We start from the raw sequence: 12,460 nt of genomic DNA, 5'->3' as shown, positions 1-12,460 counted from the left end.
GGGCGCCGGGGACGCGGGGAGGTCTGCGTGCTGAGTCAGCCTCGGGAGGGCAGCTCCCCTGGTGACCTGGCACGGCCGACAGCCTCAGTTTCTCCTTTCCTGAGCCCTCCTCCCAGCCTCCTGCCGCTGGAAGGCGTAACAGGGGCAAGAGGAACACAGCTCGGGCCGGTTGAGGCTTGAAATCTGCTCTCTCCACTGGGACTTATCCATCCGTTTTACCCGCCTGACAGACTTTCTGGGTGAGCTGTAGATTGCTAACAGAGAGGGACTGTTTATAGAGTGATTGTGGAAAGCAAGGCCCGGGTCTCTGTGTGCTCTGCGACAGGACACAATGTGAACAGAGTATAGGGGGATAACAATGGAGGTTAAGTCCCTGAGAATTCTGGGAACCCCAAGGCCCCGGGCCCAGAGTCCTCTCCCAGGAGCGTGCGAGGGCGCGCTAGGCTGACTGTGCTGCAGGACACCTGACAGCCTCCCTCCTGGCCTCCCGCTCTGGACTCCTTGGGACTCCCGCGGCTCTGTCCCTGGCTCTGCTGTGCCCAGAGCCCTTGTGCTCACTGAATGTCCACCCTCCGCCTGCCTTGCTGAAGCCGGGTGCGGTGGATGGCTAGCCACCCCGCCATAAGGGCTAGCGCTGCCCCAGAGCACCCGGAGACCTCTAGTGAGGCAGGTGGGGGAGGAAGTGGGTTCTGGAGAGCTGAGCAGGTTGACAGGTGCTCCCGTCCGGGGAGGATTTGGGGGCCAGGAGTTGTTTGGCTTAGCTGGTCTTTTAGTTCTCCTGGGTGCATGTAGTTAGAAAATCAGCAGAGGCCATCAGCTTCTTGATAGGAACCAGACTGCTCCCACGACGTGGACTGCAGTGCCAAAGGCTGCCTCCAGTGTGTGGCGAGCCCAGTTCCAGATCAGCCCACACGTCCCAAACTCCCAGGCCCCTCTGCGCACAATGGCACTAGAGAGGCAAGGAATGCAGAGAAGCCCAAGAAATGCCAGGCATCGGGACTGCCCTGAGAGGTGTCCCACACCTAACACAAAGCCCCCAGGACTCCAGTGTACTTCACACTCGTGACCATGACTCAGGGGAGAAAGACCCCTATGTACTGGACCCCTTCTGCTGATATTTTTCTCCAAATATTTTCCAGCGGCGGTTTCTTGCAGACGCTATGAATGACAGTGACAGAGTGTCACTCATTCACAGATAGTTCTGCACCAGAGCAGAGAAGAGGGACAGCCATGGCCTCTGCTGCCTGCTGGGCACTGATGGTGTCCAGGAGACCCCAGGCTAGGCCAGCATGCATGTCCACTCTTCGGGACATCAGCCTGAGAGAGGAAAGCGCTGAACAAGACCAGCTTATTCCGAGACCTCCCCTGAGTGCAATGATCCAAAATAAACACACTTCTGGTTAACTCCTCCTGTCACCTCCAATCTCCAGGCCCTCCAGAGTGGAGCTTCCTTGGCTCTGCAAATGAGGGCTGGGGCTCCATGTCAGAAAAAGTCAAAGCTCAGTCATTTCACGCAGGAGGGTAGCGTGAAACTGTAACCAGGTGGCTCTTCTGCTGGTGGCCTTGCAGGAGAAAAGAGAGGCAAGGGGGCGAGAAGGGTGTGGACAGGCTGGGTCACCAGGAATCTGGGCTTTCCCATTTTCTCCAAGGCCTTAGCATCCTCCCGGCCGTTTCCCTGGAGCAGTGCTTCTCCAAAACGTGCCGGGAAGCCCTCACTTCCTCTCAGAGGACAGGGCAAATGTTCCTGAGGCCGTGGAGGAGGTCGCCTGAAGCTGCCCACAGCAAGCCTGGAGGAGCCTCAAAGTCTTAGGCCTTACCCAGAAGTCTGTGTGGCTTGTGTGTTTCTCTCCGTGGGTGTGTCGGCGAGAGTCCCTTGTGGCGAGTCACAGACACTGGTTGTGGAAGACTCTGCAGGAAAGAAGGGGTAGGGGGTCTCCAGGCTATAAAGGGTTGGAGAAAGGATTCCAGACTGAGCTTCCAGAACAGCGGAAGCACCACAGAGCTGGCCTGGTGAGGAAGCCTCTGCGGCCACCAAGGGGCACTAAACACTCCTTCCGCGCCAGGATCTTGATTTCATTGCAGCGGCGCCCGCTGCCAGAATGTGTCCTGGTGCCGTGCCAGGAACTTGGCCTTGGGGCCACCACTTCCAGCCGCTGCCAGACTGAGAGCGACTCTTCCCTTCACCGTTGCATCACCAGGTCCCAGGACAGGGCGGGACACAGGTGCATCTGATTGGCGTGACCGGGCCACACGTGTCCATGCTGTAGCTGCAAGGGAGGCCAGGAGAGCAGGCAACTGTCACTTTGCATTCCCACAGGGATGGCGGTCCTCCTCCAGTCCCCACCCGACATCAAGGCTCTAGAAGTGGGAGATTTGCCACATACAAAAAGAGGCAGGAAGACTGGAGAGTGAATGTCTTCTAAAATAAGGCTTCATATTTATGTGGTGGCGATCTGGAAGTGGAAATGGGTGTCGGTGTTACAAACATTCCTCCTGAATGATCCTACCTGAGTCCACCACCTGTTTTAATGCTTTTTTCACCGTCGTGAGTGTTGAGGGTCGCATCCGTTCCCCTAAGGGCATCTCATTCACAGGCAGCCTCCCTCAGATCCCGAAACAGCCAAGCTCCCCCTGCCCTGGTGTAACTCAGATAAGTCTGTAACTGGGGCATCGCTCATTGGCTCTGGGTCTCCCACTCACAGAATTTCATTATTCCACAGGATTCCAAGGAGTCGGAAACGGAGTCCGGAGATGGCAGAAATTAGAAGGAAACGACCTTCATGGTAAATCCTCTTTTTTTCTTTTTCCTTTTCTTTTCAATCTCTGGAGTTCAATGCATTGAATAATGCCTGGGAGGATGGGGTTTCCACTTGTTTCAAGATTGGCCCCGGACATCTAACCACCGAACAAGAAGTGGTTGTTCTTGACTCAACCAGGCCCCTAGGGCTACTGTGACCACGGGACGATGTCCCTGGCATAAGGCCCCCTGCTTTCCTGGAGGCTGTGGCTTCGGAGTAATGCCATGAACTTAAATACCCACTTGTTTGCCAGCTGAGCTGTAAGGGAGGACTCGGCATCCCTTGGGACGATGAAGTCTGAGTGTGTTTCCCACGGGAGGCATGGTTGTTCGTGAAGGCCATCCATCTTTCGGAAATGTTTCCCAATCAAGAGGACAATGGTCTTCTACGGGACTATATGACTGAGGCCTGAGGAGACGCCACTCAGGTGTTCTGTGGATCCCTGCTGGCCTGGGACCCAGAAGAGAAGTCAGTTTCCAAAGTCTCTTCTCTCCGGTGCCAGGTGTCTGTCACCCAGGCTGACCCAGGGTCTCTGTGGGAGTGCTGTGGACGGTCTGACGATAATGGCCTTTATTCTGTGCCCTCCAGAGATTCAGTAGCCCAGCTTCTGGGGACAAACATCAGTGACAATGTACTGTAGGCCCGTAAGAATTCTAATAAGAATCAGACTTTTCCTCCTCCACTGGGGACTGTGTCAGATCTCGACTATGTGAGCCCTGGGATCAGATAACTGGTCATCTATGCCAGTTTAAAGCACCCTCCGTGACCCTCCATAAAGGAGGAAACGGGACTGCAGATAAGTAAGGCTAAGCAGCTATCCTCTGCCATCCTTCTGACCGTAATAAAAGGGAAGGATAAAATTCTAAAAATAAATTCATCCATTCATTCCATTAACAAATGTCTACAGCGCTTACTGTGTGCCAGGAACAATCCCAAATGTTGGAGATGGGACAGTGATTACAGCAGCCAAGAACCCTGCCTTCACGGGTCTAGACTAGAATCATAATATTCACTGCAGGCGCGTCTCAACGCCCTGGAGGTCAAGAGCTTTGCCGTGTCCCCTTGCCCTACTCGTGGGTAGGAGTCGTCCTCAAGACATGTCCTGCCCACCAGGGGAGCCACCCCTCAGTGTCCTGGCTGATGGGCATGCATGGGCGCAATGGCTTCCTGCAACTGGCTGCTGGGGCCATCAGTACACCGGGTAGACATGCCAGCTTTCGCTCTGCCAAGGCAGACGCCAAAGCGAGCAAAACTATGCTGTGGGCTAGTGAGAATGACCCTAAGAAGCAGACCGCCAGAGATCTTTTGCGTACTCCACCAGCACGTGCAGGACCGTACAGGGCACGCAAAGCCTGCGAGCTAGGCCCGGGTGTGCTGGTGAGCGGGCAGGGAGGCCACAGGTGGAAGCCGGAGGGAGACGCAACATCCTTGTTTATGGCCGTGCTCACTTACCTCTCCTGAGTTGTCCGACATGCGTCTTAGGGCCTCTCGGGCGTGTTATTACATCAGGAGAGGACTGAAACACACTGAATTCATCCTGTTTTTACCAACTCCGGATTTCTGATTTGGGAGAAGGTTAGTGGAAAAATACAACAAAACACAAAGTGTCCCAGTGACTATTACAAGTCCGTTACAAGACTCTTGTAAAAGACATGAAGTGGGTCTTAGTACAATGCGTCAGCCAGTAGAGGATGAGGAAAGTGGTTCCTGTGAAACCACTCTGAGGACTGAGAGTTTCGGGTAAATGCAGGGCTGGGGATGAGACTCTGCAGAGGCCCCAAGCCCAGAAAAGGTCTGCCTCCTGCACTTCACCAACATATGTAAAGTAAAACTTCGTTTATTTTTCAAAGGGGACATTATCGTGCATGCAGAAATTAAAATTCGAGCTCCTCTGTGTCTTCTGATGTCAAGATTTTGGGCACAGGTCTTGCTGGTGCCCAAGGCACCCAGCGCCGGTAACCAGTGGGCCGCTCAGCCCTGGACACCGGATGGCTTTCATCTGAGAAGGAAACGGCTGACGGCAAGCGCACCTACACTCAGCTGCATGTGGGGTTGATCCAGAAGGGCACACTTGCCCCCTTTGCTGCCCATCCTCGGGCTGGGGCGCTGGCGAGGTGTGAGGGAGCCTGGAGCACTCCAGACTTTTCCAAGTGGCAGGTGTGTTTGGGCCCAGCCAACCACCCCCGCCTCCCATTCCTTGCCCGGCAACGGGCTTCCCCTGCTGTGATTGGCTGCTCTCCTCGGTCCTGGCCAAAGTCTGCCTAGCAGCACAGGGACGGGCGCCCCACGGCCCCCGGGAAACCAGTTGTGCAGCCCTGACTATAAATACCCGGCAGCAGCTATGCCAGCCAATCGCCCTGCTTGAGGATTCCCTTCCCGGATCCCGTTTCCTCCCCCGGCCAGCCGAGATGTCCCGCCAGCTGTGCCCACAGAAGGCAGCTTCCATGTCCTCCTCAAGTCTGGGCTGGGGCTCCAGCCCCACGTGCCGCATCACCCTGTGTTGGAATACATGGTGGACCTGGCCCTTGACCGACTCACGGGGGTGCAGGGACCTGGGCTGCCCATTCCTAGGGGAAGGCCAGGGCAAGCAAGCTTTCCAGGACAAGACCTTGCCAGGGGGATCACGAGCCCAGCCCCACCCGGAGCCCCACCCACCCTCCTTGACTGGCTTCTGCTCGGACCCAGGCATGGGAAGCACTGAGTGGTCAATCCGGCTGGGGGCACAGGGAAAGCCATCTGAGTGGAACCTGTTCGGGACAGGCCCCAGAGGCATACTTGCTCCCAGACCGAGGCACTGGCCCTAGAGGCCACTTCTAGTGGTGAGCCCACTGCAGGCCAGTACAAAGCCAGTGGGAGAAGATGGCAGTTCGGGGTGGTAGTTCTGGAAGAATCTCTGGCTGCAACAGTCCTGCCCCTCGCCCGGCCCCTCCCCTGACCTCTCTGAAGTAGAGGTCCAAAGGCAGCTTCCAGGCCCTAGCAGGAGAGCTCGTTTCCCGTGGGAGAGGCCTGTAAGCCTGTGAACTCCCGTTCGAGGTCTATGGCAGGAACTAGGCGTCTGTCTACGGCAGCCTGACCCTACTGGGCTCTGCTTCCCGGGAACAGAAATACCCCCCGTGTGTGGAGAGGACACGTGTAGAGTGGGTGCCCTGCAAATGTCGTGAAACCGAACTGAACTGCCCGGCATCCCAGTGCCCAGGCTGGCCCCTTTCTTAGGGAAAGGCAGGAGATTAAGTTAGGGGGTCAGCAAACTTAGGGCTCCAGTGCCAGGTCTGAGTCTCCCAGCCTGCCCCCCAGGAAGGTGTGAAGATATGAGGCGTCGTGTCTGGGAAAGCGCTTTGGAAACTGTGCGTGCTGACACCCAAGTCGGGAGCTATGGCTACCTAGACCAGGGGAGGTCTCACCAGCTGCTTCCAGAAGAACCCCAGCCTGGGCTGCGTGAGGGGTATGTGCACACAGCCTCCTGGGCTCTTGCCTCCACGTTCAGGCTTGTCGCTGTACGGGTTCGTGGGCATGCACGCCACGAGGGTGTGCACGCACCTAGGCGTGTGGACAGGCTCGGCCCCGCCAGCCCACCTTTCTTGCAGACGCACACAGCTCTCGGCTCTGCCTTGGGGAGAATTCCGCCACGGTCCCCTGTGGTCACGGCAGTCCTCTCTGTCTTCCTAAAATAGGAAACCTGGCGGAGAAGCAGCACACTCAGCAACCCCAGGTCATCACTTCCTACGACAGCCAAGGTAAGAGATTCGCCACTAGCCACGACCTCCCCGCGGCTCTGTGCCCAGATCTGCTGTCTCAGCCAGAGACGGGCCCGATGTGAGGGGTGGGGCACAGACTGTGGGGAACAGGGTCTTCTCTGCCCTGTGAATGTTACAGCACCTGTTTCCGCTTCCTGCATCTCAGGGGAAGCAGTGAAAAGCTGCACGGTTCGAGCCCACCTCTCACCGTGGGATCAAGAAAAAGTCCCTGGCCCTCAGAGCCCATTGCTGTCATCATCATTGTTGCCACCACTGATATCACTATAGCTAATATTTGTTCAGTGCTGACCAAGTGGCCGGCACTCTGCCAAGCCATTGACACGTATTCTCGGGTAAATTGAGCTTTCCAAGCAATCCTGCTTGATAGGTACTGCTGCTATCTTCATTTTACAGAGGAGTAAACTGAGGCTTCGAAGGGGTATCAAGTGTTCAAGATCACAGAGCTGGGCAGTCTGACTCCATGCAAGACCTCAGTTGTTAACTTTGGCCCTGCTTCTGAGGCTCCCCTGGAAACCCGTCATCCCCCTGCTGGCTCATGGCATCCAAGCCCGCCTGTGTCCTGGGTCACAGCGGTTTTGAGGCCTTTCCTCCTGAGACTGAGCCAACCCAGGGCATTCCACCCGGTATGAGTTTGCCACAGCAAGGCGGAGTGAGAGGGCCCTTACTTTTCGGTGACAGGCTCTGAGGACCCTGGAGGGCAGGCACAGGTATCACTTACTCTGTAGCTGACTGGATCTGAGAACCTGGTGGGTGGAGGCGGGGGGTGCTCCCTGGCTGGAGGTGAAGCCTGGTGAGAGACTTCCTTGCCCACCTCGGTTAAGCATTCTGCACTAAAGACCAGACCCTGGTGTCTGAGCACTGTCAAGGGCTGAGCCCTGAGGATTCACCATAGGTGCTCTCAGAGCTGATGTCCTAACCTGTGGGGAAATTATCTGATCAGTTCAGGGACAGCAAGTACCCGTCCCTCCCTCTGGAGACCCCAGGCGTCCGAGCCTCCCAGGGAATTGCTGTCTGAAATACAGGCTGCCTCAGCATCTTTGCAGAAAGGCCCTGCAAAGCGGAACAGAGCCATCAACTCGGGTCACCAGCACAAGGAGCTGGCTCTCCCACAGTGTGGATCGGTATTCCTTTAGGCCAGAATTCCTGGGAACATGGCTGCAGGACAGGTCTCGGAGACCTCTGGGGGCCCACCGAGATCTGCCCCAGGCCTTCCGCTTCTCTGAAATAGACTCAGCTGCGCTCGGCTCGCCAAAAAGCAAAACTCAAGGAGATCCCCTGCTTTCGTGAGAGTGGATTAGCACCCACTTATCTCACTTGGTGAGCAAAACGGACAAAGGCTCCCGTCTCCTTCCAATGTGAGGAGAGACGGACGGTCCTAACAAGGAAGACACAGTGAGTCAGAGGAGGCTGAGTGGGAAATAAAGCGAGAAGCGTGATGAGGCGTGGAGGTGGAGGGATGGGCTGCAGGTGTACAGGCTTGTGTGTCAGTTTCCTGCGGCTGCAGTAGCAAATTTCCTCAGATGTGATGGCTGAAGGCAACACACAGTTATTGTCTTACACTTCTGGAGGTCAGTAATTCAAAGTCAGTCTTACTGGGCTAAAGGAAAAGCAGCATCGAGGCTGGTTCCTTTGGAAGGCTCCAGGGGAGAACCCATTCCTTGCCTCTTCCTGCTTCTCTGGAGGCTGCCGGCATCCCTTGGCTTGTGACAGACATCTCCCTGTCTCCCTCCTTTGAGGACAGATGTGATTGCATGTAGGGCCCAGCCAGATAGCCTGGGATAATCTCCCTGTCTCAAGATCCTGCATTTCACCCCATCTGCAGTTTCCTCTGTCGTAGAAGATAGCATTCACAGATTCCAGGGACTCTGGAAGAGATATCTTTAAAGGCCGTGATTCCGCCCACCACAGGGGACAGTTTAAAATAGAGTAGATGAGCTGGGCGTGGGGGCTCACACCTTAATCCCAGCACTTTGAGAGACAGAGGCAAGAGGATTGCCTGAGACCATGGGTTCGAGACCAGCCTGGGCAACATGGCGAGACCTCATCTCTACAATAAATCAAAAAAATTAGCTGGGCATGGTGGTGCATGCCTGTAGTTCCAGCTACTTGGAAGGCTGAGGCGGAAGGACCGCCGGAGCCCAGCAGGCCGAGGCTGTGGTGGCTGTGAGCAGCATGCCACTGCACTCCAGTCTAGGCAGCAAAGTGAGACTCTGACTCAGAAAATAAATAAGTAAATAATAAAATAGAATAGAGTGGGTGAGGAAGGTCTCACGAGAAAGTGACACTTGAACAAGGAAAGAAGGAGCAAACCGAGTGGGCATCCAGAGAAGAACTTCCAGCTGACGGATCAGCGGGTGTGAAGGTCCCCAGGCAGGAGTGTGGGTGTGAGTTCAGGGAACAGGTGGCCGTGCTGTGGAAGGGTGGGGGGCATGAGCAAGGTGGGGCTATCAGAAGATGCGGCAGAGAGGACGCAGGGCAGAGATGGCAGGGCCTGGGAGGCTGCCCAGGGTGCTGGCTGCTAATCTGAGTATGAATGGGAACCATTCGATGGTTTTAGACACGGCAGCCTCCAGGAGGTTGGAGAGTAGACAGAAGGGGCGGGGTTGGAAGCCAAAGACCCCTCAGGGGACATCATGACCATCCCCGCAAGAGAAGTGCCCCCGGGGTGTGAATTCGGGGTGTACAAGAAAGAGGAGTCGAGGCTTGGGACCTGAGCAGTGGGGAGGTGGGAGATGAGGGAGACACAGGAGGAGCAGGTGGGGAAGAAACTTGAGTTCAGACTTGGCCTTGTCGAGGCTGGTGCCGCTGCCTCCCATGTTGGAAAGCAGTGGTCAGGGAGTTATGATTCCATCCAATGAGCCTTGGCATCCTTGGGCTCTTCTGTGGACCCTACCATCCGCTAGGAGCTTTCTCGGAAGCCTTTTCTGTCACAGTCATAGCAGCCACTGGAATGGAACACTTGGTGGGCTCTGGACATTAAACCCAGCCCCTTTTAGGGTCCCCCTCATTTCATCCCCACAACTACCTTCCATGGGAGGTCATCATCCCTATTTTACAGATGGGGAAGTTGAGGCTCAGAGAGCTCAACTCTGAATGACTTGCCTGGGGTGACATAACCAGTGCGTGCCGTATCCAGGAGTTAAACCCATATCTGTGTGTTTCTGGAGCTTAGCTATGCCACCATACTGCCTCCTCTATTCAGGATGGTGATCAATCTGGCGAGGCAGAAATGGGTACAGCATTCCCACCCAAACCCCACCCTCAGCATGAAAGGCAGGATTTCAGTCAGAACACACTTTCTCCTCATCCTCGGCTTCTCAGTCAAGGCAGACTCCACGCAACCGGTGGCAAAGGCCCACTGGAATCTTGGGTCACGTGGAAGGGCCTCGGAGACAGACCTGTGGGTCAGGTGGGAGGAACGTGGTCACTAAGAGCCCCAGAGGCTAATCTCAAGGAGTTGGCTTTCTTTGGGGGCTTCTGTCCTCCCAGGTGGTTAACCCTTATCCCCATGCAAACCCTCGATGGAGCGGCCTTCTTTGATCATCAGGCACTGGGGACAAATGGCCACATTTCCAGGCCTGGGACTTCCCAGTGGAGCTTCACCCTGCAGAAAGGATCGTGAGGGAGTCCTGTGTTTTCAAGAGCCCTGTGGAAACCAGGGTCCGTCAGGGCTGCAAGAGACACCTTTCATCACACACCAGCCGGCGCCCAAATGGTCTCAGCCCTGAGCTCTGGCTTACCAGATAGTCAGCTCAGAAGTAGAGTGGGGCTTCTGTGCTGCGTCTGGCAGAACCTGGGAAGCACGTTGCTCCATCAGTATTCCACAGAGCCAGAGAGTCCCTGGTTTCGTCCCCACCACGAAGCATCCTGGTTTCTGTGGTGTCACGCCTCACCGCCATTGCCTGACCATTGCATCCTGGGCAGGACCACAGCATGTCTCGTTTGAAGATCTAGTCTGGGTCTGTTTAAAGGTGCTTTTTAAATTACATGCTTTAGTTAAGATAGTCCGGACTCTTGGCTACTACAGGAAAAAAAACTCCAAGGCAAAAAAAAAATCCAGATTGTAAGTGTGTCAGTCTGTTTGAGAAAAAGTTAGCAAACACCTTAAGCCAATATCTCACATGAATCCTGTGACCCCTACACACACATACATACCTGCATGCCCATGCGCACACACATCCACACACCTGACAGTCTTTGTTAATTGATCGCTTCAGGCAGCCATTTCCAATCAGTCAGAGTTAATGAACAACGTGAAACCTGTTTGCCATCCCGCATTAGGTGTTCTGAGCAAATTAGGCCTTTGGATAAATCCTGGTGGGAACCTAAAAAGATCTGCGGAGATGGTGCCAGAGAGGAGACACCTACTGACGGGGAGAAGGCAGGCAGGCAGTAAGCTTGGAGACGTGTGTGCCTGACTGTGTACACCTCCATTTCTGAGAGGGTGGGGAAAAGGCAGGAGAGCCAGTAGGGCTTAGAAAAAGGGCCGGGGAGCCGCCTCTTAGGGCTGGCAGGAGTGACCAACAGCACACTTTGACCAAGACTGCCAGGGCTGCAGCTTCCAAAATGCTATTGGTTAACAACTTCGAGAGCTGGGAGGAGTACATGAGAGAGGCCAGCCTGGCCTCCTGGAATCCCAGGAAGGGCCTCCTTTGGGTTTGGCTGTGACGGCTCGTGGTCATGACGAGGGTAATGGTACCTGGCTGTGCCTAGGGTCTAGATCTGACTGTGAATTTTGCTCCCAACGATGCTCCACTCTCTATAATTAGAAACTGGTAGAATTCTTTTTTTTTTCTTAAACTAAGAGTTGTCTTTGATACAGGGATGTCACAGTGAGCAAGCTCTCTTCACTTCACAGTTTTAGGATGCCTGAAGCTGTATTGTGAATGCTACGCACCTTCAGAGAGTGGGCCCAGCCCAGGCCCAGTTCCTGGAGCCAGCAAAGCCTCCCAGAAGTGCCCTTACACACCTGTAAGTGACAGCAGGCATCGCATTCCCACACAGATCAGGGCAGCTGGGAGCTTTGCTGTTTTCCTCGAAGGAGTGCTTAAGTGGCAGTACAGCTTTGTTGTAGAGTCAGGAAGAGGGATGCAGGAGAATGCTGGACCTCGGCCCTTGTCCCAGAGGAAAGAGGCACTGTGGGAAGGAGAGAAGGGATTAGGGAGGGAGACGGACAGAGATTCCCTGCCAGGGCCACCTTCCAAGTGGGAGACCACCTCCACACTCAGCCCAGGCAGGGCTTTAACAGCATTTTGTTTTTCAACTACGTCACTCTTAGACAAAGAAACGTGGCTGAATTGAGAGTGGTTAGAAGTACCTGACCGTTGTGAGAAGTGTGGGCAAGAGGTTTGTTGTTGAACCTTATACCAACCAATCGTTCCCTTTTGCAGCTTCTCTGACCTTGTGGAGATTGTTCCAACCCAGCATTTTCCAAATTGTGTTTGACAAAATCGTGCTGGGTAAATAGAGTTCTTTGCTGTTGAACTTTCAGGAGCGTTGCGTATCGTGACCTGCAAGAGGGGAGAGTGGGCCGGTTTCTCAGTTCATTTTTCACAAGGTATCTTAGACACCACTTGGCACCCGCTTTGAAAAACATCTCAGAGTGTTTCTGGTAGAAAAAATGAACAGGTGAAGGAGAGCAGGACCATGCCTCATGCAGCATGGGAAGACACATGGGACACATATTCCGTGGATGGCAATGACACCCAATCCTACGACCAGACCTGAACCATGCCTTGAACTCTGAAATGCTTATTATCTTAATGATAAAATCACAAGGCTGATTTTCTCTGATGGTGAATGTGCTAGAAACTACACTTCCAAATGAATATTAATCCCTTTAATGTATTGCCTTGGGAGGCTACATTGTATCTTTTTAAATTGTTTGAGAATTACCCTCTTTGGCAC

At 54.6% G+C, this 12,460-nt stretch overlaps 1 protein-coding gene across 1 annotated transcript in view; it reads left to right on the top strand.

The window, feature by feature from the left end:
- KY (kyphoscoliosis peptidase) overlaps nucleotides 1–12,460 on the top strand; it is a 50,254-nt gene that overhangs the window by 5,688 nt on the left and 32,106 nt on the right. The window contains exons 2-3 of the mRNA XM_021707687.1: nucleotides 2,721–2,783; nucleotides 6,470–6,532. Coding sequence (XP_021563362.1) covers nucleotides 2,721–2,783; nucleotides 6,470–6,532 — 126 coding nt within the window. The remainder of the gene's footprint in view (nucleotides 1–2,720; nucleotides 2,784–6,469; nucleotides 6,533–12,460) is intronic.

The sequence above is a fragment of the Carlito syrichta genome, unplaced genomic scaffold (assembly GCF_000164805.1).
Source record: "Carlito syrichta isolate Samal-C Ts95f unplaced genomic scaffold, Tarsius_syrichta-2.0.1 Scaffold123386, whole genome shotgun sequence".
Taxonomy (NCBI): domain Eukaryota; kingdom Metazoa; phylum Chordata; class Mammalia; order Primates; family Tarsiidae; genus Carlito; species Carlito syrichta.
Note: the sequence above shows the minus strand (reverse complement) of the source record. Positions and strands in the feature narration are given on the sequence as shown.